The following is a 25,329-nucleotide window of genomic DNA, read 5'->3' as shown; positions in this document are numbered from 1 at the left end:
CCTGGGAAGGAGGCGGCAGCTGGCAGGGCTGGGAGGGGTGTAACTAAGATCACTGTAAGGGTGGGGCTGGGCAGACCGGCTGCCCCTCACAGGGCAACTAGCAAGGCTAGCCTGACCCTCTTCAGACGGAGACATGAGATGTGGGTCCACAGACAGGGGCTTGAGGGCCACAGCCACTGTTGTTTTGAGGCTCCCCAGTCAGCCTTCCAAAGGACAAACACTCCAGAGGCTGCTGACCACTCTTCGCGTGGCCCTCTGTTCAAGATCTGGGGGCTGTGCCTCTGGACCAGCGGAAGTGGAGGGGCCACGCGGCACAGGGGTGGGCAGCACCAGTGGGCTCCTGGACCCTGTCCAGCCTGAGGCTGTCCTGGGGTAGGGCAGAGGGAAAGGGGATGCACGTGTTGGGGTGGTCCAGCCCTTCTCTTCCATGCAGGACCCTGGGTTCACCGTCTAGGCTGTGGGGCAATGAAGACTGGGAGGGGCAGAGAAACAGCCGGCACCCGGAAACACAGCCTCAGCACCGAGCCAGGCACAAGACGGGGTTCAAAGACTTGACCACAGCAGTGGGTCAGGACCTTTCCTTCTGCCCAGGCTGGGGCTGGCTCAGGTGTCCACCTGCCAAGGCCCACAAAAGACCCCCTCACTGTCTTGTCTCCTGTGAGGATTGTAGCCTGAAGCAGGCAGGAAGGGCAAACCACTGCAGAGTGCGCGCAGCCAAATGCTTTCTCCACCAGTTCACTTTACTGCAGGCTGAGGAGCAGTGTGGGGAAGCAGCAAGCAGCGGGGGGAAGGAGGGAAGGAGATGCCCCGCTTCCTCCCACAGGGGCAGGGCGAAGGAGGGACACAGGCAGCAAACACTCTTCCCTCTGACACAGAGGGCGCCAGCAAGCAGGACTTCACTGCCAAACAATATTTCACCAACCCAAACTGGTTCTCAACTGCAAAATCCCGGAATAAACAAATGAGCCAAGCTCAACAACATGAGATGAAGGCTGCTCAAGGGTGGCAAGACCACTGGGCGCCTCGGGCGCTCTCCCTTCCTCAGCCCAACAGGCCTCTGCCAGTTCCACCCGCCAGGGGGCCGTTTCCCCTGAAGGCCTCCCAGGCCTCATGTCTCCAGAGTCAATCCTGGCCACTTTGCTGCCTGGAGGATTCTCTCAGACCACAGCACCCAAAGGCCCCGGCACTGTGAGTGCAGCTCCCACCGAGACGTGAGGAGCCAAGGAAAGGAAACAGGGTCAGCACCCATGGTCAAGCATGCAGAGAGAAAGAGAATGGTGGGATCTGGGTGCTGTGTGGGTGCTCACTGCAGTGTTCTATGATGTTTGAAACGTTTCATAATAAGATACTGGGGAAAAAAGGGAAGAAACACAACTATACAATTTCAGAGCATGCAAGTGCTTTAGAATTCAAACCCAAACCCTTGATTTTACATGTGACAGAGTGGAGCTCCAGAGAAGGCAGGGCATGCCTAAGGCCACACAGCACTGGCCTCAGGACTCTGTGTAAGGCTAAAGCGGCAGAACCCCAGAAAGGGGGCTCAGGCCGTCCGAGCCAGGCTGTGAGGCGGGGCCTGCGGCCTGGGTGCTGTCAGAATCTGCAGACACTGAAGAAGCCTTTCCAAACACAGGACAGAAATTCCAGATGGGTCAAGAGAACCTGGATCGTACTAAGGTAAGCGTTCTGCTTTGCTTTGTGAAGGCCATGCCAGAGGAGCTAGATCAGCTCTGAAACCCAACAGTGGCTCCTGAAGCGGCTGTGGGGACAGAGTGGGCGGGGCTTTGATTCCCACCCGGACTTCCTCCTTCATAACCAGTCTCCCCGAGAGGCGGGACGCAGCAGAGGTCATTCCCTAGCTGTTTGCTTCTGAAAAGTTCAGGAGATGAAAGCCTAAGAGGGGAGAGGAAGGCAGCCAGGAGCCAGCCCCCACAGGGAGTGGAGAAGAGGAGGGGCAGAAGCTGGCTCAACCCACACCCACAGCCCATCCATGCATGGGGAACAAAAGTGACAGAGGCCCAGAGCTCTGAGGAGGACAGGTGGGCCAAGAGGGCCAGCCCAGAGTCCCCAGTCCGCCTGAGGTTTGTGCAGTTTCCCTCTGGGCCTTTCTCTGAGCATGCGCAACCCCCGGGACAGGCCTACAGGAAGCCCCAAGCCCCACCCGGAGGGCTCCTTGTCATTTGGGGAGGGGCATCCTGGGCCTGCGGGCTGAGTTGAGTGGGGGCGTTTTGGCCCCAGGACTTCTGTGGGTCCCAGCCTTTCTGGAGGGCATGCGCTCCCCACCCCGAGTCACTTACTTGGGACCTGCTGTGTGGGCTGCTGCCATGCCTGGTAGGTGCTGCCCCAGCCCTGGGTCAGAAAGGCCGGAGGACCACTGTGGATGACAAGAGAGTCACTCGTTCCTATAGAGGGCAAGTCACCCCTGTCGTCTCCCTCTTCACTGCTCACCTCCCTCACCCCAGCCAAGCATCACTGGACCCTTGCCTGTCAGCAGCAGCCAAGTGATCACCCTAGTCCCGTCTATCCCCAGCTGAGTCACAGCAGGTCACCTACCTCACGGGGGTGCTGTGGGGGTTCCCGTTCACCTTGGCAGCCATGTTTGGGAAGCACCCGGAGCTCCTCGGAGGAAAGGTACTGGGAAAAGGTGAAAGAAACAACAGACTGAGCGCCTCACATGGAGGGCTCGGCCCCTTCCCCCAGCCACAGGGCACTGAGGGGGCGGTCAGGACGGAAGACCCTCTGCCCTATGGGAGACTCCCATCCCACTGCGGAGGTCAGTGAGTGACAGGCTGGAGGAACCACTGGTGAGACGAAAAGAAACGAGTCCTGCCCACGCCCAGAACTTCAGGCCTTGGCTGGCGCTCCCTAGAAGCAGCTGGAAAGGACAGGGGATCTCTTGGGAGCGAGGGAATTTTCCCGGGCAAGACGGATGCAAAAGACTCACTTTTGATGAGGTGGGGCAGGTGGCTGGCTGAAGGGACTCTGTCCGAAGGCTCCAGGTGCTCCGAGATTGGTCCCCTGTGGGGGCACAGAGGGAGCTCTCACCCGCTGTTGGCTGCACACCTCTGTCCTCTGCCCAGGCCCGCCCCGAGGCAAAGCCCAGCTATTGGGGGGTTGGAGTCGAGTGAAGTCAGGACACCTACACACTCACACTAGCCTTCCTTCCCACAGCAGGCTGTGCTGCAGCAATGGCTTCTGCCCTCCAGCGACCAATACCACCACACAGCCAGTCCTGGCACCACCACAACTGCCCTGGTATATCACCCTGGGGGTAGGGACCAACCTGCTTGACTCTCCCGTCAACTTAGGCTGGCCCAAGGCTCTTTCTGCCATTCTACGTCCCCATTGAGGTGAGCAGTGGCCCATCTGTCCTCCATCAACACTCCCTTTCTTTATCTGCCTTGAGGTGCCTGAAACTAAAGCCAGAGTCAATGAAAGCTGCCTGCTGGGCTGGCCGCCAGGGCAATGCCAGCGGAGTCCCGGGGCAGCGCTGGGGGGAGGCTGCTGCCCCAGCTGCTCATCTAAGCCTGCAGGGGAACGGCTCTGGGGCCTCGGCTGCTGCGGCCTTGGTGAGTCCTGCCAGGCTTCCTTCATTGCTTCTGGGCCTGGCTCTGGCACTCCCTGGGTCTCCGACCCTCCCCTTCGGCAAAGCAGGAGGGGGCTTGCCCTCAAGTGATGTGAGAACCCACAGGCACAAGCAGCGCAAGGTTGCGGGAAAAGCTGGTACCTTGGACATCCAAAAGCAAACAGCTATGAGTAAGCCAGGTGGGGGAAGGACCTTGTACGTACGCCAACTTTCTCATCTATGAGCTGCCTGGCCACCTCGATCTGCTGGGGAACCCCCCTGATGGTGAATCTCCGCAGGTTGGGGTCGCTGTTGGGAGGGGGGTTCCTCTGAAGCTCCACGTGCGCCCCTGACTGCTGGTTGATGCTTTTGATGTTCTCACCCCCTGTGGACAGCAGAACGAACACAAACCGAAGAGTAAGCCGCTACTGTGGCAACCCGAGGCTCTGGGCACTTGGCTCCAGAAGAGGACTCGGGGGGATTTTGTGCACGTCGGCACTTGTCCCGACAATAGAGAAGTACTCTCTCTTTACTCCAAAGTGGTTGTAACTAAACCCAGGGCTCTCTCACCTGCAAAACTAGCTGTTTGGAGTGAAGCTGGACTTCCTCTCAAAGCCAAGCTGAGGCCACAGATGCCATGTGAAACCTCCATGTGGAGGCCCTGAGTGGCCCAGTGACCAGGTCTGGCTGAGGCCCGTGGGTCTACACCATGGAGCTCACCCCTGGGGGCCAGCTGTGGGGCTCCTGCCCAGCCAGGGATGGCACTGCCCTTCTTAGCACAACAATGGTGAGCCAAGGGCCCCTCTATGACAATGGGGCCTTCAGCCTGGCTGTGGGCAACTGTCTCCATAGGCCAAACAGACCACAGGCCCAAACATGCCTGGAGCCCGCTCGGGCCTTCAGTATCCCACCCTGTCACTTCTCAAGTCCCTGCCTCCTCCATGGGGTGGGCAGGTCTAGCCAGGCAGTGCAAGGATGGGGTGGAGGCCACAGAGACCTGGGTGGAGCAGGGCTAATGAAAATTTAGTTGGTCTCTTTCAAAAACCTGTGAGAGTCTCAGTCTCTTAATGAAATTTGCATAATAAAAGCTCCAGCAGTGTAACAATAGTTGGATTCTTCTAAAATTCACAGAACTTGCAGATCTGCTCTGCTCAACTCCGTGGGGGATGGAGGGTTGCTAAGAGGAGCCAGAATACAAGGGTAACTTGGAGCACAGAGTTTGGAAAAGTGGAGAAAAAGGTAATCTGCTCCAAAGCTGGTATAGGGCAGCAGTGAGCCCGGTGATCAAAAGCAAAGGCCAGGGGCCAGTGTCGGCCCCTCCTCTGCCCACAGTCAAAACAGGCCCTAAATGCCATGTGCCACCTCACCAAGACACCATCCCCACAATCCACCAAACACTCCCAGCTTCCCTCCATCCACTGCCAGAAGAGCCCTGTCTCAACAGCCTATCAGGCCAGTCAGGAGGGGACGCTAAAGGCAGACACAAGCTGCATCTTGTCAGGACTCTATAGGGGTCAAGGAATGAAGAAGGAGACTTCAGGTGGTCCTTACTGAAGGCAGCGGGGGCAACCCTTACAGGGGAGAAAAGACGCTGGGAGACATGGCATGCAGATAAGGTCACATGCAGAAGAGGTTAAGTTTAGGGTGGTTTTAAATTTAAAAAACCAATAAAATCAAATGTTGTGCTTGTGATTTCCTTAAAGTCGTGCTGGAGATTCAGAAAACCATCCCTGCATTTTCTATCCTGGCCAGGACCCGCCTGTCTGGGGACACACCAGGCCAACGCCCACAGCTCTGATTTCCTCTGGGCCGGTGCAAGCCCCTCCTAGGCGACCTTTACCTCTGCCCTTTACTCAGAGGCCACGGATTTTATCTTCTCTGCGCCATGAAAAGCGGGATCCAAGGCAATGGTTTTTGGAGAGCAATAAAGAATAGAGACTTGGCCAGGCGCAGTGGCTCACGCCTGTAATCCCAGCACTTTGGGAAGCCAAGGCGGGCGGATCACCTGAGGTTGGGAGTTCGAGACCAGCCTGACCAACAGGGAGAAACCCCGTCTCTACTAAAAATGCAAAATTAGCTGGGTGTGATGGCACATGCCTGTAATCCAAGCTACTTGGGAGGCTGAGGCAGTAGAATCACTTTAAGCCAGGAGGCGGAGGTTGCGCTGAGCTGAGATCACGACACTGCACTCCAGCTTAGGCAGTAAGAGTGAAACTCCATCTCAAAAAAAAAATAATAATAATAAAATAAAAAAGAATAGAAACTAAAATGGAGACCATTTCCCCAGGCACACCTAAGACTCGAGGGAACCCTACCAGCCTCCACCCAGATCCACTTGGTCTGGAGGCAAAAGCACAAAGACATGAGTGTCTGCGACTGAGAATCCTGCGGTCCCCAGACAGCCGAGGCCCCAGCCCTCCCCACTGGGCCCTGGGACCCTCGTCCCCAGGCCTTGGGAACATGCTAATAAGGTGAGGAGGCACCACAAAACCTTGTGGGGCCGGAAGGAGTTAATTTAAGTTCATCTTCTTTCAAAATGAGGTCACTAGCTCGGCACATGGTGGCTGTCTCTAGACTCATTCAGCAGCCCGCTCCATTCTTCTACCTGATGGGGGCAGAAGCGCCCACCAGTGGCCCCCCGGCTGGACGTGAAATCGTAAAGCAATTAATCAAACCTGCTAAAAGGCCTGGCTGACAAGAGCAGGCTGGCTGCGCTATCTGTCAATGTTGCTGTGTTTGTCATGGAAATCCAGCAGGGGCCAGGGAGGCTCTGTGTCTGTCCAGGCCAGAGGCCAAGGAAAGCTGGGCCTGACTGCATGCAGCTCCTCTCTCCCTTACCCAGGCGCGCCCATCTCAAGGAAAAGAGAGGCCTCACACGGGCCCCGAGGAGGGGTGTGTGTGTGTGTGTGTGTGTGTGAGACACAGAAAGATCCTCCCATATCCGAGACACTTATTAGGCCTCTTTAGGCTGCTACTCAAGCATGGGACACAGACCAGTTACTGCTTCGTTCTCATCACTGTTCTCTAGGAATCACTCAGGATGACTCTGTGAAGGACCAACTACAAGGGGCTGCTCTGTGAGCACCAAGGGTTCACCGTGAGAACCTGTCATGGTGAGGCAACAAAGCTCACTCAGGGTTTAGAGACACAAGCAAATGAAAACTTCGCTGACACAATGGTTTGCAAAAGGCCAAGAAATCTAGATCCAGCTAATCCTCAACCTACAGGCATCAACTAGCTGCAGTCTCACAGCGGTCAGGCTGGCGGTCTGCGCAGTGTGAGACTTCTGGCAGCATCTGGTGCAGCCCGCGATATCCCAAACACTCACCAGCCCGCACACCTGTCGGCAGATGAACACAAACCCATATTGTTTCTACCACCTCTGAGTGGTTCAGCATCTAAAAGACAACACAGTTTCTTGCATTTTGCAAGAGCATAAAGCCCACAGTGTCCGTGAGCTGGGACAAGGGCAGCTCCTGGGACGTGAGTGTGGGGGGCTCCCACCTGCCCAGCTCTGCAGGTCTCTGCTGGTGAGGCATCCCCAAGTCCTGCCTATCCAATACGAGTGCCCCTCAGGCAGCTAAGAGGTATTTGGTGATCACAGAAATGTGAGAAACTCTGGAGAGGCGACTGTCCTCTCCACCTGCTGTCAAATACCTAATGAAGGCAACTACGAAACCCAGAGACGACGGAGGCCCCGCTGGCCGTGAGGCCTGGCTCAGAGCCCCCCGGAAGCCGAGCCCACTGCCACACTGGGAAAGGCCCCACAGCCTCAGCCCTGGTCTCTATAGCCTTTCTGGGTCCCAGGGCCAGCCAAGATAAACTGCTGCCAATGGCTGAGAAATACGGCTGCTCTCTCCCGGTTCTCAGTGAAGGACAGGAAGGAGCTACAGTAGCCATGAATGAGGGTTTCTTCCTAATGTTCTCCAAAATGCCCAGAAAAAACGAACAAATCAATGTTTATTTCCCTCCACAGAGAGTCCGGGACTCACAGTAAGTATGCAGAAAGGATAAAAACCATTTTCACCTGTTGTGCGGATCAAGACCAAATACTCAAACCTGGTGAGGGAAAGAAGTGATACAGTCGAGAAGGGATTTTCACTGAGGATATTGGCTCAACCATCCCTCTAAGTTCCTTGTCCCTCTAAGCTCCTTTGAGGTGAGTTAATTACCCATCGGTCGACCGACAAAGGCCCCCCACCTTGCACAGGGTATCTTTTCACCAAGTTAAGCCGCCCTCAACAGGCAAGGGGTTTTACTGCTGTCTTCTTCATATTCACAGGAAAAAATTCACTTTGCCCCTCAAAACAGGCCGGTCAGCAGCCTCAGAGCACCATGCCAAGCAGGGTTTCAGCAGCCCCAGCCTGCAGCAGCCGAGGGACTTCACCCAAGCTTCTGGAGGCCCGCTGACCTGCCTTCCCTCAAGCCAAACAGCTGAACGGGGATGTGAAACCCCAGCTGCCTCTTACCTTTGCCTATGACGAGGCCACATTTATCGGCTGGCACCGTGTATGTTATCTCCTGGACGCCACCAGGGGCTCCCACGCTCCAGTCGCCACGGCCACGACCTCTTCCTCTGGCTGCTGCCAGGCCTCCAAAGCCGTCTCTTTCCTGGAAAGATCACAGAGCTCTCGTGACCTCTGCCACGGCCACAGCACCACTGCTCCTCTTCTCCAGGGTGGAGGTTAAGTGACAGGATGCAATCAATGCCACCCATGAGAACCTAGCACCTTTCCACACTTCCCATTCTGAAGGGCTCTTTCAAGCCAGTATTGACACCAATCACGGGTGTATCCGGGGAGGGCCTGTGCAGACGAACACGCATGGTTACATAAACAGCTCCAATGTACCCAACAGAAACAGGCAGATACAAACTCCAAGGCTGAAGCCCAGTGGCCTTTCTCCCTGGAGCTTTCCTCACTGGGCCCCGATCTACAGGCATCAAGAGCCGGTTTCTCCCCTGCAGCTGAGGCCCCTCTTCTCCATGGCAGACACATACCGGGCCTGTGGGAAGCCAGGTGCGCAGAGCCTGCTGACCCGCCCCGACCGGGCACTGCTGAGCCACAACACCTGGCACTCTAATCAGCAAGAAGGGTAAATGGATTTTATTCAGTTTTAGAAAACTTCTTGGTGGTTGTGCCCCCAAGCAGCAGTAGCAACAGGTTCGAGGGTGACCAATTTGGGGCTACTTTAGAAGGGAGGAACAGAGGGAACCGGCCAGGGCCTCCTCCCCATGCGGGGCTGGAGAAGTCTCTAACTCATTCTCCCACTGTTCGCCCAGCAGAGAGAACAACCTAAATCTACCAGCTGACAGAGGAAGAACCCTTTCATTCAGACGGCAGCAAGTCTCATTCCAGCCGCTGTCCGCTGAGTCATTTAAACTCAGCTGGAGCTGCGGTATTTAAACTCTCTTAAATGTGGAGGGTGAACCTGGTCAACCTAAGAGCTATTTCATGGAAGGGAGACGCTGCAGACTTTTCAACACACTGAAGAAATGTTGGGCAAAACCTGCTCGTGTTAATTAAAAGTAAACTGAACGTTTACCCAGAATCTAAACCAGCAGAAAGCGGAGACAACTGGAGTGCTCTTCCCCCGCACTCTGCTTTTATGAGAGACAACTGCCGAGTAAACAAGGCAATTTTAGGAATTTATGTTCACACATGCACACGAGCGCACAGTCAACTTTCTGGGCATGGCACAGATCTCAAGGAAAAGGTTTTCTCCCAAACATCTCACAGCCTCGGCAGCACAAGGTTCATAAACTTTTTTTTTTTTTTCTTTTTTGAGAGATTTTTGCTCTTGTCGCCCAGGCTGGAGTGCAAAGCGGGATCCCGGCTCCCTGCAACCTCCGCCTCCTGGGTTCAAGCGATTCTCCTGCCTCAGCCTCCTGAGTAGCTGAAACTATAGGCATGCGCCACCACACCTGGCTAATTTTGTATTTTTAGTAGGGACGGGTTTCACCATGTTGGTCTTGAACTCCTGACCTCAGGTGATCCACCTGCCTCAGTCTCCTGAAGTGCTAGGATTACAGGCGTGAGCCACCACGTCCAGCTAATTTTGTATTTTCAGTAGAGACAGGGGTTTCACCATGTTGGTCAGGCTGGTCTCGAACTCCTGACCTCAGGTGATCCGCTTGCCTCGGCCTCCGAAAGTGCTGGGATTACAAGAGTGAGCCACGGCGCCTGGCCAAGGTTCATGAACTCTTGCTACAAAAAAGGATGCCAGAGATCATTTAGAGCAGGGGTGTGCAATCTTTTGCTTCCCTGGGCCACACTGGAAGAAGGCTTGTCCTGGGCCACCCATAAAATACACTAACACTAATCATAGCTGATGAGCTTTAAAAAAAAAAAAAAATCACACAAAAAATCTCTTAACATTTTAAGAAAGTTTATGAATTTGCGTTGGGCTGCATTCAAGGCTGTTCCTGGGCTGCGTGCAGCCCACAGGCTGAACAAGCTTGATTTAGCGGCTGTTTTATAAACTTGTCTAATCCTAAGAATTGCCTGGGTCTCTAGTGAAGACCCAAGACCCTCCCCTGGAAATTCTGATTCAGTAGATCTGGGGTGGGGGCCTACACATTTGTAATTTGAGTAAGAACCACCAGATGGCTCTTAGGGGATCACATGGAGAGCACTGCCTGGCACAAAGCACCCCGAGTCTGCTGCTGGGAACACCAGACCCAGAGGTTCAAAGGCTGCTCCAAGGTCACATGACTGATGCCAGAGCTGGGAGTATAATTTCCAGTCTCTTGCTTTATTCTTCCGTTCTGGTCTTTCTCAAATGTGTCCTCAGTCCTACCATCAGTTACAGGGGTTCCTAGCACTGTCACACAGGCTGGCTCACAGTCCGAAGACGTAAATGAAATCAAGTGCATGAAGGCAGCTTTAGGACTTTGGAAGATCCTGAAGTGCTTTCTACCACTAACACTGGATTTCACTAACATAGTTTAACATGAAATACACTTGATTATTTGAAACTTGGCGGCCAGTCTCCACGGTATTTCCCCACTTGGTTTAAATAGCCAGAAACTTACTGTGTAAAGGCAATCTAGATGGTGAGGTCAATAAAGGCAGAATGATAATTAATGAGCAGAAAAAAAACACCAAGAAGACAGGAAAGATGCAGATGTAGAGAAACTGCTGGCTTCCCATAATGTGATGTGAGATGCCTCGGGTGACTGCTCTATGCGCTGCACCGAGAGCCCTGGGTAGCACTTTCCACTTCTGCAGCTCGAACGCTCACACTCCACAGAGCTGGACCCACCTGGGCTGTGAGAATCAGCTCGCTGATGATGTGCGCTGCGTGCTGACACCGATCCGGAGGGCCCATGACCTGGGCAGCTCTTTCTGGACTAATCCCATCATCTGAGGAGCCAGGTGAGAGACGGGATTAGAAAAAAGCCCAACGTTAGAAGGAAACAAAGATTAATCTGATTCCCAATCAATATTCTTACCCGCGGTGCCAAAAGGGGCAACAGGAATACTGCCAGCTCCAGGGACTCTTTGGGAGTGATGTGGTTGATAGGAAAATGTGTGTAATTATATTGTTTCGCATATTTCAGGTCCATGCTCAATTCTTATGCAATTACAGCCATTTAAAAAATATATCATTAAAGAACTGAAACAAAACTTGACTTTAAAAAAGCCAAGGGAGTCAGAGCAGAGCTATGGCAACAGCTTCCAGAGAACAGCGTGCCACGTTTTCCTCTTTTCAGACCACATGGAACAGTTTGCTCATTAAGGCAAATTTATAAAATTTAAAAATTTGTCCTTTATTCTGAGATGTTTTGTCTTTGTAGTTTTAAATTATCTCAAATAAAATCAAAATTATATATATATATATTTTTAAATTTTACTTGGCAAAATCAAAAGCTGACATACTATGCATATAGTCCAAGGAGGGAAAAAAAAAAAAAAAAGAAAGGCCTGGAAATCAAAGGTGACTGACAGGGATCCAGGGAGGGAAAAGAAGGTTGGGAAAAGAAACTGAGATTGGTAATCTGGTAGCAGAAATGTTGCAAGGACGAGAAAGGTGAACACACATGAACCAACAGCCAAGCCCTTGTTTTGTAAGGTGTTTTATCATCCTTTCAACACTAAGGATTTCTGAATCATCAAACCCACCTGGTTTAAACTGAATCCTCACACCAGCATCATTCTGGATCTTTTTGATCATTTCCCCGTTTCTTCCTATTACAATGCCCACAGCAAACCTAGGCACAGATACCTAGGCACAGAGAAACCAAACCTCATCAGAACTTTTCACAAACCTGTCTTTTTAAAGGGCACTTTTTTCCCCCCTTTTTTTTTTTTTTTTTTGAGACTGAGTCTCGCTCTGTTGCCCAGCCTGGAGTGCAGTGGCACAATCTCAGCTCATAGTAGCCTCCGCCTCCCGGGTCCCAATGATTCTCCCACCTCAGCCTCCCGAGTAGCTGAGAAAAAAGGCACAGGCAACTATGCTCAGTTAATTTTTGTATTTTTAGTAGAGATGGGGTTTCACCTTGTTGGCCAGGCTGGTCTTGAACTCCTGACCTCAGGTGATCCGCCCACCTCGGCCTCCCAAAGGGCTGGGATTACAGGCGTGAGCCACCGTGCCTGGCCAGGACACTTTATTTTTGAGATGCAGTCTCGCTCTGTTGCCCAGGCTGTAGTGGCACGATCTTGGCTCACTGCAATCTCCACCTACCCCAGGTTCAAGCAATTATCCCTGCCTCAGACTCCTGAGTAGCTGGAATTGCAGGTACCTGCCACCATGCCTGGCTTATTTTTGTATTTTTTAGTAGAGATGGGGTTTCACCATGTTGGCCAGGCTGATCTTGAATTCCTGACCTCAAGTGATCTGCCTGTCTCAGCCTCCCAAAGTGCTAGAATTATAGGCGCGAGCCACCACACCCGGCCCAGGACATATTTTAACACACAACTTAGTTGTTATTATAGTGCATTCCTAGAAATGATATAATAAAGGACATTTTTCCCTTTTAGGAATAACATTGTGGTTGAACTGCATTCTTAACTGTTAAATGCATCCAATTTGAGATTTGATCAAAATAGTTATAAAAATGAATAAACCTTATAGATAAAAGATGAAAAATAGTACTTTTGCCTTCCAATAAACACACCATACACACAGTTACCCAGGCTGGACTTGTTACCCAGACTGGATTACAGTGGCGTAACTGTAGCTCACTACAGCCTCGATCTCCTGGGAGGAGTGAGCCTCCCTCCTTAGCCTCTAGAACAACTGGGACTATAGGCATGTGCCACACCGGGCTAATTTAAATAATTTTTTTTTGTTTTGGTAGAGATGATGTCTGGCTATATTGCCCAGACAGATCTCAACCTCCCGGCCTCAAGTAGTACTCCTGCCTAAGCCTCTCAAAGCACTGGGATTACAGGCATGAACCACCATGCGTAGCCCTAGTGGTTCTTTAAAGTGTATTTTTTTTCCTTCATTTTTCTTTTATTGTGGCTAAAATATACATAATATTTATCACTTAACCACTTGTAAGTACACAATTCAATGACATTACAAACATTCACAATGTTGTGTAACCATCACCACTATCCATATCCATTTCATCATCCCCAGCAACTCTGTATCCATTAAACAATGACTCCTCCTTCCCCCCGCATCTGATAGCTTCTACTGTACTTTCTGCCTCTATGCATCTGCCTCTTATAGGTGCCTCAGGTAAGTGGAATCGTACAATATTTGTTCTGTATCCGTCTTACTGCAATGAGCATGCTGTTCGTAAGGTTCATCCATGCTGTCGCACACAACAACATTTCATTTTCTAGGACAGACTCTGACCCCCCTGCAACCTCATCAATAAATACAGGCTGCTGAGTTTGATAGAATCATAATATACATCACCAAGAAATCCTGAACTTTGGTTTTTACCTGGGCAACTGGGTTAACCTCTAAAGCAAAGCTTCAAAACCAAGGGAAACGGCCCCATGCCCTGAAATGCAGCCAGCTCCCCTCACTGCAGGCCGATTCCGTTCCAGTCCACCCTCACACCCACCCTAACAAGCGAGGTAATTCTTAAGGTTTTGAGACAAAACTTAACTTGCTCAAGGTTAAAGAGCTGACAGAAGTGTGACCTACAACTTTAATCCTCATCTCATTTGCCTACTAACCTGTAATTTAAGCATACCTCTATACTGCCTCCTCCCACTCGGGAGCTGAAGTCACCACGTACGCCCCGAAAGTCAGCTTGGTCTTTTTCTCGGATAATCTCTAGTACCATTTCTCTTGCTTGCTGCGTAAACACAAACAAAAAGCATGATGAGAAAAACTCCTGAAAAAAGATACACCACCAGGTGAAATTTCAAGATCAAACCCTCTTAACTTGGGGTTTAAAGGCGCTCAGCTTTAGGACAATTCGCTTACTGCTTACGGGACATGTAGGGATGCATGTATCAAATTTGAAGTGATGTGTCCAAATGTCCACACAGGTAAGGGTCCACCTTCTATAAAAAGCCTCAGTTGGGTGAGCACATCTGCGTGTGGTCAGAAATGGATTCCTATCACCCCTAGGTGTTTTTAAATTTTTAAATCTTTTTCTTTCTGATCAATACAGTGGATTGACCTAGGTGTTTCTTGGTGCCATTTCTTTCTAGCAGGAAGGGGTGTCTAAGACGCCCACTGAGGGCAGGTCCATGAGACAGAGAACTCTGCCAAGGCTTTACATCACAGAGGCACTCCAGTAAGTTAAAAAGAAAAGGCTGAAAGCCAAATACATTGCTTTAAACAAACAAACAAACAACAACAACAAAAGGGCAAGCCTATCTTATTTCTATAATCTCCTGATGAGACTTCCTTGTGGACGTCACTATATCCCAGGCAGACTCAAGTGTCCTTCTCCCCAAAACACACACTTGGCAAGTCTGTCGCTGCAAGTCGGCCAGCCCGTGCCAGTACCAGCCACGCAGGAATCTGTGCTAAAGATCTACTGTACCTTACAACTCAAGGGAATGTGAGAACTGTGTCTAGGAAGAAACAAAACAAACCCGTCAGCAATTTAAATCTTAGGACAGTTGGAGAAATCTGGATATGTACTGGATACCAGATGATGTTTTACAAGTACAGTTTTCTTAGGCCTGGTTATTCTTAGGAGATACATGCTTAAGGATTTAGGGGTAGAGTCATAACATCTGCCACTTGAATGATAAAGAAACACACACATATGCACACACATACAGCAAAACGTTAGGCAGGCTGAAGAGGTATATAGGTGCCCTAAATACAGCAGACTCCATCTCCTAAATGAAAAAAAAAAAGTGAAATATAGTTTTAAAATTTAAAAAATACTAAAACCCATTAAGTTAAAATTATTTCCTGCAAATTTATGGGACATTAATGATATATTCTTTGCTTGAGGTTTTTCCCTACAAAAGACACCATCAAAGGCTGTGACAGAGAAAGGCGGCCTCTGAAGGAGGCAGTCAAGAAGCAGGCACTCTGTGGCCCCCCCGCAGCCTGCCACAGGCCTGGATCCGACACCACCACAGTACTGGAGCCCACGCTGGATGCTGAGCAGGGTGGGGAAAGGCAAGAGGCAATCTGGTTCCTTAAATGCCCAACTGTTCACACTGAGAGAAGGCCGGGAGCTCTGGAGGAGACAGCACATGAGGACTCTGGCCTGATGGAAGTGAAGGACCGCATCACCGACTGGAGTCCCCAGGCAGAAGCATGCCCATCACTGCCCTCACTCCTGTTCTAAAACTGTTATTTTACAGGTGTACCTTGACCAGCTTAGCTGAAGGATAGGGTTCAGAATTGGGAGAAATATTTTGCCAGGGACTGGAAACTTTCACTGATCAAAACCCCAATGCTCCCGGAGAAGACCCATTCTTGATGGTGGCCTGGCTCATCGAGGAGCATCACCCTGGAGCTACTCTGAATGTGGCAATGGTAAGACAGGCTGCAGGTGGCAGAAAAAAGTACATCTGTGTTTCACTGAGGACAGACAAAAACCTTACACCCTCTGCCCACTTGAATTCCTGCTACCAGCAAGAGCTGGAAGGATAGGACCACCCCAGGGGATTGAAAACCAAGCCCCTTACTGCTGTCAGCCAGTGGGGCTGTCTCCCCTGGCAGCTCGGGGCCCAGGACACTTGCTATGAGGGTGCCCAGGTACCTGGATGGCTCTGGTACCTGTGCTCACCTCCAACCTCAGCTGAAGGGCTTGCAAAATAAGCCCAGAAGAGAATGAGCAAGTAAAAGCCAAGCACAGCCTGCATCTAAGCTGACCATAGGTCAGCAAATCAAAACTGCACCTGGAAGGATGACACGGGGGAAACAAAACAAAACAAAACAACCGTCCTGAGCCGCGCCACCAGCAGAAGCGCGGAACTGTTCTGCACACACACGGTCCAGAACAGTCACCACCAGCCTCAGGTGTTACTGGGCATTTGAGGTGTGGCCAGTGTACATGAGGAGCTCAAGTTTTTATTGAATGTGAGTGAATTTAAATAGCCACAAGTAGCTAAGGCCTCTGGTTTTGGGCAGCACAAACCTAGATTCTTTTCATCACCAAACTTTGTTGAGGAGAACAGTTTACCTTCAATAACGGAGCAGCCAGTTTCACAATTACTTGAGGAAGATAAAAGCTCTAGGGTACCACCAAGTGACAGTCCCACAGCCAGGACTCACCCAACCCATGGCTCTTTCCTACCTGTACTTTAAATGCGTCTCCAGTGATACGAAGAGGCTTGTCTGCTCCCGTGGGCAACGGGCCATCCTGGATCATGACCATCTTCACTCCTGTCCGCTCCTGTGGGGAACACACACCGGCACAGCCCTCACTGTCATGAATTGGATCCAGTCACACCCACAATAAGCCCACCTCCCACCTACCACCAGGGACTGCCTTCCAACCTGGGCCATGAAGCTGGCTTCTGTGACAGCAGACATATAGGTTGGGTAAGACCATGTCCAAATGCGAGATGTAAAACCATCTGCTAAAATGATTCCAGTCCCTGGAGTATCTAAGCACTAAGGAGCTACTTTTACTGAACGCCAGGCACTTGGCACACACTCCATCTGACATTATGTGATTAGAACTTCCGTGGAACTGAGAGTCAAGTCCTGCCATCTTTCTACTTCAGCGTGTAATGGCTCTAGGTCCAGAGCTAATGAGTGGGGGACCAAAACTTGGAGGCTGGGATCCCAAATGATAAACTCTCAGAATCTACATTAGGATACCATCCTTACAACCGGGACCCAAGGACCGGGTTATGAGATGGCACGCAAGGGAAGCCACAATCCTTTACTTGCAACTGCAAAATCCCTTTTCTGAAAGAAAAGTTTATTTATAATTCATCTGGCAGCAAAACTGAACTCATGTCAATGTATTTTTTTCTTTTCTCTGAGTGTATCACTCTATTTAGCTACAGAAATACGCATTTGATTTCAGGGTACTACCCCAGAACTTGCTGGGAGTGTCAAATTCTGAAATGTGTCTGGTGCCGAGTCTCTCAGACGAGCGATTCTGGCACTAACAGGAGCTAATGCTCACGGAACATTCACTCAGTAACAGGCTCTTACATAAGAAGAAAAGAACGGCTTTTATTTCAGCTCCATCACAACAGTGAGGCCGGCACTTGCCCCTTCTGACACACAAAGACCCTGAACCTTCAAAAAGTAAATGAGCACATTTAAGATCAATCAATGAGGGAGGAAGAATGCTGGGTCTGAGCCTCTGACTCCAAATACTGCACTTTTATCTGAGATGCTGTCCTCTGATGATAAAAGCAGCCCTCACAGAGCTCACTGCCAAAAAGGCTGCTCAAAGTTCACAGGGGCCCTGAGAGGGCACGCCTGCCCCAGTACTTGGCGTCACACTTGGCATCAGGCGTGGCCGTGGTGTACGTTCAGAAGCTGTCTGTCAAATGGAGGAAGGAAGCCTCAGCATCATGCTGTGCAAAGCCAGCCCAGTCAGGGAATGCCGGCCGTGAGCAGATCTCTGGGCCAGGAAGCCGAAGACCTGCTGAGAGCGGCCGCTGTGCTCCGCGCTCCGGGCTTACATACCTGCAACTGCTTGATTGTTTCCCCTCCTCTGCCGATGACCAGACCCACTTTAGATGCGGGAATGAGAATCTCCTGGATTGTGCTGTTGCTGTCTATGTCATTATGAAAGCCAGGTCCATTTCGACAGCGGTCCACAATCTGTCCCAGGAGCCGTTTGGCTTGTCTTTGGGAGGGAAAAGAACCACAAGAGAGCCAGCATTAAATGGAGGCTCTGGGTGTGCAAGACAGGGAAATAGCACTGAGGGAAAAGCTGCGGGAGTCAGGGCAGCCCTCCATCCAGCTCCAGCTCCTGCCCCAACCCGGAGGTCTCTCTGCCATCCGCCACGCTACTGGGCTGGAATTTAAAAGCAACACACACCATAGTACCAACGCTGCGACACAGAGCCTTGCCGCCCCTTTCAAGCCTGCCCTCTGCTCATGCTTATGTCTCCACAAAGGTGTTGTCTCCTACTAGGATGCCAGCTGCTCTGGAGGCAGAGACCATCTTTTATCCCTTTACATCTCTCTGTTCCCCCATCCAACACGACCCTTCTCACAGAGTATACTCAGTACACATTTGTTAAATAACGCAGGCAGGAGAGACAGCCAGCAATGAGAAAGATGGGAAGAAAGCAAGCAAGGATTAGTACTCACTGTCTGAACTCCCATACTCCACGCTGCTTCTTCATAACCAACAACACTGCTCTATGACTTCTAAGCTAAGGCTATGAATCCCAGTTTGGTTCCAAGAGGTGGGAAAGGGGGAGGCGGTGCTGGATGCAGCTGTGCACTCACAGACACCTGCTTTGGGCTTTCCATGGCAGCCAAGTTGGGACCCTGCATGTCACATGTCCTGCCATTGTGTTGATTTCTTGGGCAGTGGGGGAGGGCAACTGTAACATGGCGACAGCACAGCCCAGACCACCAAAGTCATCTGCTGGGCCAATTTCCTTTTCTGCACCAGAATTTCTCCTGGCTGTTATTTCTCGTATTTATTCTCTAAATTGCCACACATGATCTGCTTTTTGGCTTCTCTAATGGAGAAGAATTCAGCTACTGAACAGGCTGGCTGTGCTGCTCACTGAAGAAAATGAAATTTGTCTCCTCCTAAAGTTATAATCCCACTGCCTCTGGTCCTTGGGTAGACAGGAAGCAGGAATGGTTAGAAGAGTAGTAAGAAAGAAGAGAAAGGCAGGAAATAGATGTGGCCTTTTGTCGTCTTGAGCCTTTGCGTACAGAATCAGCTTCGTGTATCTTCCCAGTTACAGCAGCTTTTTAATATTTTGCTTGTGTACTAGATTAACCTGTGTTGGAAGAAAAATGCTTTGACTCCAGCAAACCATCCAGCTTGCCCTGTAATGCACACCTGCCAGCGATATTTATTCTGGTTCACTGCTTGCAATGTGATGGCAGAACAAGAGAATTTAAGCTCATCTAGACTCCCTGAGAAATGGAAACAATAAAACAACCCTACCTATTGAGTCAGATATAATCTTAGCACTCCTGGCCCCAAATGCAGTGCTGCTCTGTAGATTGAAGGACAGCAAGCAGGCTATAAGTCAGTATGTTTCCCTTTCCTGGGAGATTCTTGGATTTATGACACCTGCACCTGGTATAAGGTTCTGAGTTTGTGAGTAATAGGGTAGGAAAGCAATGTTAGTCTTAAGGCTGTTGCAAGGGCGCCAAAAGTCAAGACATCCTCTGGCCAGTCCGTACGGCCCTCTGAGTAGAGCAACGGTCACGAAGAGTTGACTCATTTGGTTCACAAATATCAGAAGGGTAACGGGATCAGCCTCCAGCCAAAAGACCTGGTACCAGGATTCTCAGTAGCTCACCAACTGACTGGCTTACTAATCCAGACCTGCTCAGGTAAAGGAAGTGTTAACAAGGAAGAAGTAAGTTGATTAGAGCATTCAGGTGGGGTGAATGTACACTCCTGAGACCCTGGTTTGAAGGAGAAGTTATGACAGCCGTGGGGTTTAGAACGAAGGCGGTATCTCGTGTACTTAAGGTAACAAAATCCCCTGGCACAGTGACCTCCCAGATTGTTTTCCTGTGGAATTGTCTGCCTGTGTGGCCAGACTGCGGCACAGATTCACAGTGTTCAGTAACAGTGTTGCCCTTCCATTTCTCCCCATTTGGGGAAGGAGGAAGAAGAGTGAAAGAAAAAGTAAATAAAATAAACTTACTCAATACTTTCTGGGGTTCCGGTAAGTACACAGGGCCTCTCTGGAATCCCAGAACTCTCTATAAGAAGAATCAAGAAGATGAGGGGTGTTGGTGGGCACCGGGCACATGCACCTCGGCCTCTGTACAGACTCTCTCTAGGGCTGCTGCCTGCGCCAGCCCCGCAGAGGCCCAGGCTCCCAGAAAAAGACAGTTTGCTTCCGCTTGTGGACAGAATGTGAAGCTGGTAGCTTCACCCTGGGTTCTCGAAGCAGAAACAAGTCCCACAGGGGAAGCTAGAAGGACGTGACAGGATCTGTGAGTTGGTCCTGATTACCCGTCTCAGCTTCACTTCTGAGCCATTCACACGCTAGTAATTGTTTCAGTCCCTTTATCGTGCTATTCCTCAGTTTCTCCATTTGCAGCTCAATGGTGATGTGTCTGCACACGGCACACAAGCTAGCACACTAGGAAGGAACTTCATGACACATATATCAGGACATACCAGTTATGGCATGAGTGTCCCAAGAGATCAGTGACATCTATGTGGAACTAGGCCATTGAACGAGAGAAACACGTTACTTTCTAACACCACACGATGCCTCATTTTGTTCCTAAAAAATTTGCTTCTCAAAATCCTTCCTCAAAAAAATGAAAGAGAAACAGCTAACAGGAGTTACTGCCTTCAAGACACTGTAATACGTCTCTTTTAAAAGGACAAACATTTTTCTAGTCAAATGTCCTTCAAACCCCTTCCTTTGCAATGGAAAGAGGTCAAGCTCAAATTAGATGACAAAACCATAAATAAAATAAAAAACTGTTCTTCACTCCATCTCTCTCCATATTGCATGGTCAAAATGAACCCAGCTAGGAAAGGTTGGAAAACATGTACAGTGAGTGCTAATCCAGCCAGGACCCCCAGCTATCCTCTTCCCACAAAGGGAAGGGACAGTCTCATCCAGGGGAGGCTCTCCTGATGCACACAGTCAAGGAGTGACCCCAAAATCGTAGGATTCCTACAGGCCCCACTATGCCACTATGTCTGGCATAACATTCTGGTGCAGAAAACATAGGTCCTAGAGTGGCAGGTGTTTGGGAAGGGGCCATGTCTGGCCACAGAGCTGAGGGAGAGTTTACCCCAGAAGCCAGATACGAGGCCTTATCTCCGGGCCCACCTTTGCTCTGATCCTTCTGGTTCTCATTTAGGAGTCCAACTCCCGAAGTGCAAGGAAAACACCAATCGCATATACTTACCCAAGCAACAAGCAAAGTACCGAACCTGGAAATGTTTGTAAAATACTGATTTCTATAAAGTTGGTATCTATTTTTAAAAAGCCCTTACCTGAAGCAATCTGAATTTTGCAACCAGATTCTGCTTGAATCCGTGAAATCTGCTCACCTCCCCTGCCGATAACTGAAACAAATTGAACAGGGTCAGAATACACGCCCCCATTCCATATTTCACCACGCATGAATGACTGAATTAATTCCACAAACTGTGACACTTGGCTCACAACACTACACATCGAGTTGGCCCCTGTGAGCCCATCTCCACTCTTTGGGCACGATGGCAGCAGAAAGCCCGTGTGAAACAGCCTACAGGCAGAGGCGATTCAAGCTGAGGTGAGGAGACGTGGGGAAGGCGGGGGCATCCACAGCCCAGCGCTCTGGTTTCTGCAGCACTTCAGAGCTGTGGGGAACGGCATGTGCAAAGCATTCTACTACAGGTGACACCCACAAGAGAGATTAAAACAAAAAGGACCTCCTGGCAAAGGAGCTCAGAAAAAAACAGAGAGAAAAAGAGACAGGAATCAGGGAAAAAGTAGACAACATGGATACTTACTAAATCCAACCATTTTGTCAGGCACTTTGAATTCTTCCGTTATTACTGTCCTAAAAACAAAGAACATTTTGGAAAAAATACAGAATACAGAATTTTGCAGCCATTTTAGGTCCCCAAATTGCCCACACTGGCAATGTTGCAAGATAAAAGCTTAAAATACATCAGGCCAATCTGGCCAACAAATCCGCCACCATCTACAAAGAGTGTCACGTAATGAACCCTCTGGTCAATCATTCCTCCTAAAGGTCTAAGCCTTTCATCTCCCTGTGTCAGAGGAAGAAACCTCGGGTTTTAACGAAACCACCACCTCCTCTAACAGCTGCCTTTTCTTCAAACAGCACCTCTCAGCGTTGCCTCATTCTTTTTTTTTTTTTTTTGAGACGGAGTCTCGCTCTGTCACCCGGGCTGGAGTGCAGTGGCCGGATCTCAGCTCACTGCAAGCTCCGCCTCCCGGGTTCACGCCATTCTCCTGCCTCAGCCTCCTGAGTAGCTGGGACTACAGGCGCCCGCCACCTCGCCCGGCTAGCTTTTTTTGTATTTTTTAGTAGAGACGGGGTTTCACCATGTTAGCCAGGATGGTCTCGATCTCCTGACCTTGTGATCCACCCGTCTCAGCCTCCCAAACTGCTGGGATAACAGGCTTGAGCCACCGCGCCCGGCTTAGCGTTGCCTCATTCTGCCTGGTTAGGTGCTCTCTAACCAACGGGCCATCAATCCCAGGTCACTGAAAGGTCCTCCGGTGTTGTGGGAGATGTTCAGACTTCCACTGTGGAGTCCTCTCTAGATGAAGAGATACCCAACTTTTCTTCAACATTCCTTGTTTCCCAATCTTTTTATTGTCTGCTGGCCTCCCTTCTAATTTATGGATGTTTCTTAAGTTGAGATGCCCCAAATGGAATCAGTATCCGATGGAGGCGTAATCAGTGTTGCCAGAACAGAATAATTACCTCACTTACTCTGCAAGGTACTTCTGTTAAATGCTATCCCATCCATTATGTGCCTTTTTTTTTTTTTTTAAACTACTATTGCATTGGCTTTTTTCAAACAAACCTTCAAATCTGCCATACAGTGTATTGTGGACAATGTCCAATTTGCCCAACACCCCAGAAAGCAATTAAATCTCAACATTTACCTTGGGAGGATGCTAAATGCAAGTAGTTAAAAACAAAACAAAAAAAAGGGGCAAGCATTTTTAAACATCTCTCACACAGCTGGATTTTTACCCATCACAGAAAAGATGGAATAAGTGCATATTTTTAGGGAGAGTGCATTACTTAGAAGAAATGCAACAGCATAAATAGCACTTGCCACTGTATCATTTTGATGGGAACAACAGTCTTCTCTTTGTGGAGTTTACACCCTCAAGCTTATGTACAAGACGGGATTCTCTCCACCTCTTGGGATATATGTGTTCTCCCCAGATCAGGCAATTCATTCCCAGCTTGCTAATCAGTAACACCATGGATGTGAATGCCAAGTCTTGCCGTCCCAACATGTCCTGCAGCAGAAGCCAGGTCCCTGTCAGGATGTGCTTCCTGACTCTGTCGCGACGGAAGACAGGGCTCTTGTGCCTGTGGCCAGGAGGCTGCTGCTCATACCACGTGTAGCATGAGCTGTCTACTCTGTCTATTCTCAGAAAATACTACCTGGGAATTGACTAGAGGGGCTTCAACACTACTGCAATACAAAATGTCACAAAGCCCAGGCAGCTCCTGGCCCTAAGGAATAACTTTAGCGGATTCTGAGCAAGAAACATACTCTGGGTTTCCAGGAAGAAAACGTTCTAATCTCAATGCAAGGCTGAAACTTGTCCAAGGTATAAAATATAAACACCTTGGAAAAGAAAATCCTGGCTAGTTATGGCTTTATAGGAAAGTCAGCATTTGATACTAATGATCACCTCATTTAAATTTTTCAATTCATCAACAAACAAAACAAAGCAAACAAAGAAACAATAACAAAAAAACCCAGGATAAAACTTTTGTTTAACTGATGCCTGGTGATTTCTAGAAACTCCCAAACAGCTAGGCAGAATCCAAGATGACAGAATTGTTTTGCTGATAGAAGGTTAAGGATATGTTACAGCAACAGATACACAGCACAAAATTCATCCTTCCGGAAGAGAAACTGTGGCAGTTTCTTGTATATGTTCTCCTGTTTGAAGGGCGATACACTATGACCACACATACCCCATCTTACAGACTGGCCTTTGTAAAACTCAGGGCTCTTTCTGTGTCTCTCTAAATCCTCAATGTTTGACAGAAGGCTATGAGGGGACACAGAAACAGATAATCAGCTGGGCTGAGGCTCTCTGGCAAGTCCCTACCACTTTGGAGGGATGGAACCCTGGCTTCTGGCCTCCCCACTACACACTAGCCACCCACCCATACTTCCTGGGCATTCTCTTGGGAGTGTCTGACCCTCACACTTCGAGGTGTCCCTTCTCAGGTGAAGAGGCTGAGGATTAATGAAATATTGGCAACACCACAAAACCAGGTGGGAAAATCTCATTCTCTCCTTTTAAATTAAATGTACACTGGTAGAAAGAGCAACTCCAATCTTCTACAAGTATTTTAAGTTACTGCAATAATGGCTGATTTTTAATGCCTTGTATTAGTTTATCCCTGAGCTGACACTATCTTGGAAATGGCTAGCAAAAACCTCGAGTCTTAAAGAAGCCTAACCCATGCTTTTTCACACACTCAACCTCTGACTTTCTAGCACTCTAGTACAGATGGTGGATCAATAAACAATTAGAAATGATCAATAAATAATAAAACATAACCCACTGCTTACCTTTGATGTACCAAGGCCCCTAACTGGTTACCTACTGTGGCAAAGAGAAAGAGAAAAAAAAAAATCAAAGCATTAGCACGGATAAACTAACTTCATCCTTACCATTCTTACCATTTCGGGGAGGGGGGAAAGAAAGGCAGAAAGAAAGCAAACAGTAATTTAGGCTCAGTGGCTGAAATGAATGCGTTATATGATATGAAACAGGAGGGGACATCTTGATCAACACAGTCTCTAACCCAGTGTCCAGCTGAACACAGGATAAGAAATTGATCTGTGTGTCCACATGCTGTGAGGCCTGGGAGAAAATCCTGCTAGCCTAAATCCCTCTAACTTCCTACCTCCCTCCTGCTCTGGATCCAAACTCAATGTAAAGATGGAAAGAGATCCTTTTTTAAAAACAAATGAGAAGATTGACCCTCCTTGGATGCATTGTTAAGGACTGCCCCACAGCAGCTGTAGTCATGAGGAACACGCACATATGCTCCTCCTGGCCACGGGGCAGGAGACGCCCCCTGGCGCCCCCCCACCGGATCCCCGCCCCCCCCCCGCCAACAGCATAAGCATCTGAAGGAGAGGATCTGGCCTCCTCCCTCCACAGGCCTCGTCACGGACCCACCAGAGCAGTCCATGTGCAGTGGACACTAAGAATGAGCAACTGCCTTTCAAGCCCATTTCACAGAGACAACGGTGCCAAACAGCCTCTTATTATTAAAACCAACTCTGTAATCACATTCCCACAAAACCACTTTAGCTACGCTTTTTGTTCCAGTTTCTCCTCTTTCAGCTATTGATGAGTGTCTCCTTCACCAGCCATCAGCAAAAATGATTCTGTAGTCTTTCTCTTTTGGAAAATGCAGCTCAGGAAACAGTCAGCAAACAATGAAAAAGTACAAATCCTAAACATATCACAAAGAACCGACCAAACGCACCTTACAAGATGCTAAAAAGG

The 25,329-nt window shown here is 49.6% G+C and overlaps 1 protein-coding gene across 6 annotated transcripts in view; it reads right to left on the bottom strand.

Annotated features, from left to right (window-relative positions):
* LOC105464034 (far upstream element binding protein 3) overlaps positions 1-25,329 on the bottom strand; it is a 59,761-nt gene that overhangs the window by 3,884 nt on the left and 30,548 nt on the right. For 3 of the 6 annotated variants that reach the window (XM_011711652.2, XM_011711654.2, XM_071078441.1), the window contains exons 3-16: positions 24,381-24,414; positions 21,585-21,634; positions 21,084-21,155; positions 19,765-19,822; positions 17,597-17,759; positions 16,242-16,340; positions 13,719-13,823; positions 11,686-11,788; positions 10,826-10,926; positions 8,032-8,173; positions 3,787-3,947; positions 2,942-3,015; positions 2,551-2,631; positions 2,295-2,371 (exon numbers count right to left, since the gene is read on the bottom strand). In XM_011711652.2, the coding sequence (XP_011709954.1) occupies positions 2,295-2,371; positions 2,551-2,631; positions 2,942-3,015; positions 3,787-3,947; positions 8,032-8,173; positions 10,826-10,926; positions 11,686-11,788; positions 13,719-13,823; positions 16,242-16,340; positions 17,597-17,759; positions 19,765-19,822; positions 21,084-21,155; positions 21,585-21,634; positions 24,381-24,414 (1,320 nt within the window). Of the gene's footprint in view, positions 1-1,382; positions 1,891-2,294; positions 2,372-2,550; positions 2,632-2,941; positions 3,016-3,786; positions 3,948-8,031; positions 8,174-10,825; positions 10,927-11,685; positions 11,789-13,718; positions 13,824-16,241; positions 16,341-17,596; positions 17,760-19,764; positions 19,823-21,083; positions 21,156-21,584; positions 21,635-24,380; positions 24,415-25,329 lie in introns of those variants that run through there. The other 3 variants (XM_011711655.3, XM_071078440.1, XM_011711653.2) reach the window with 3 other exon arrangements.

Source organism: Macaca nemestrina, chromosome 14 (assembly GCF_043159975.1).
Source record: "Macaca nemestrina isolate mMacNem1 chromosome 14, mMacNem.hap1, whole genome shotgun sequence".
Taxonomy (NCBI): domain Eukaryota; kingdom Metazoa; phylum Chordata; class Mammalia; order Primates; family Cercopithecidae; genus Macaca; species Macaca nemestrina.
The sequence above is the reverse complement of the archived record's forward strand: the minus strand, read 5'-3'. Positions and strand labels throughout refer to the sequence as shown.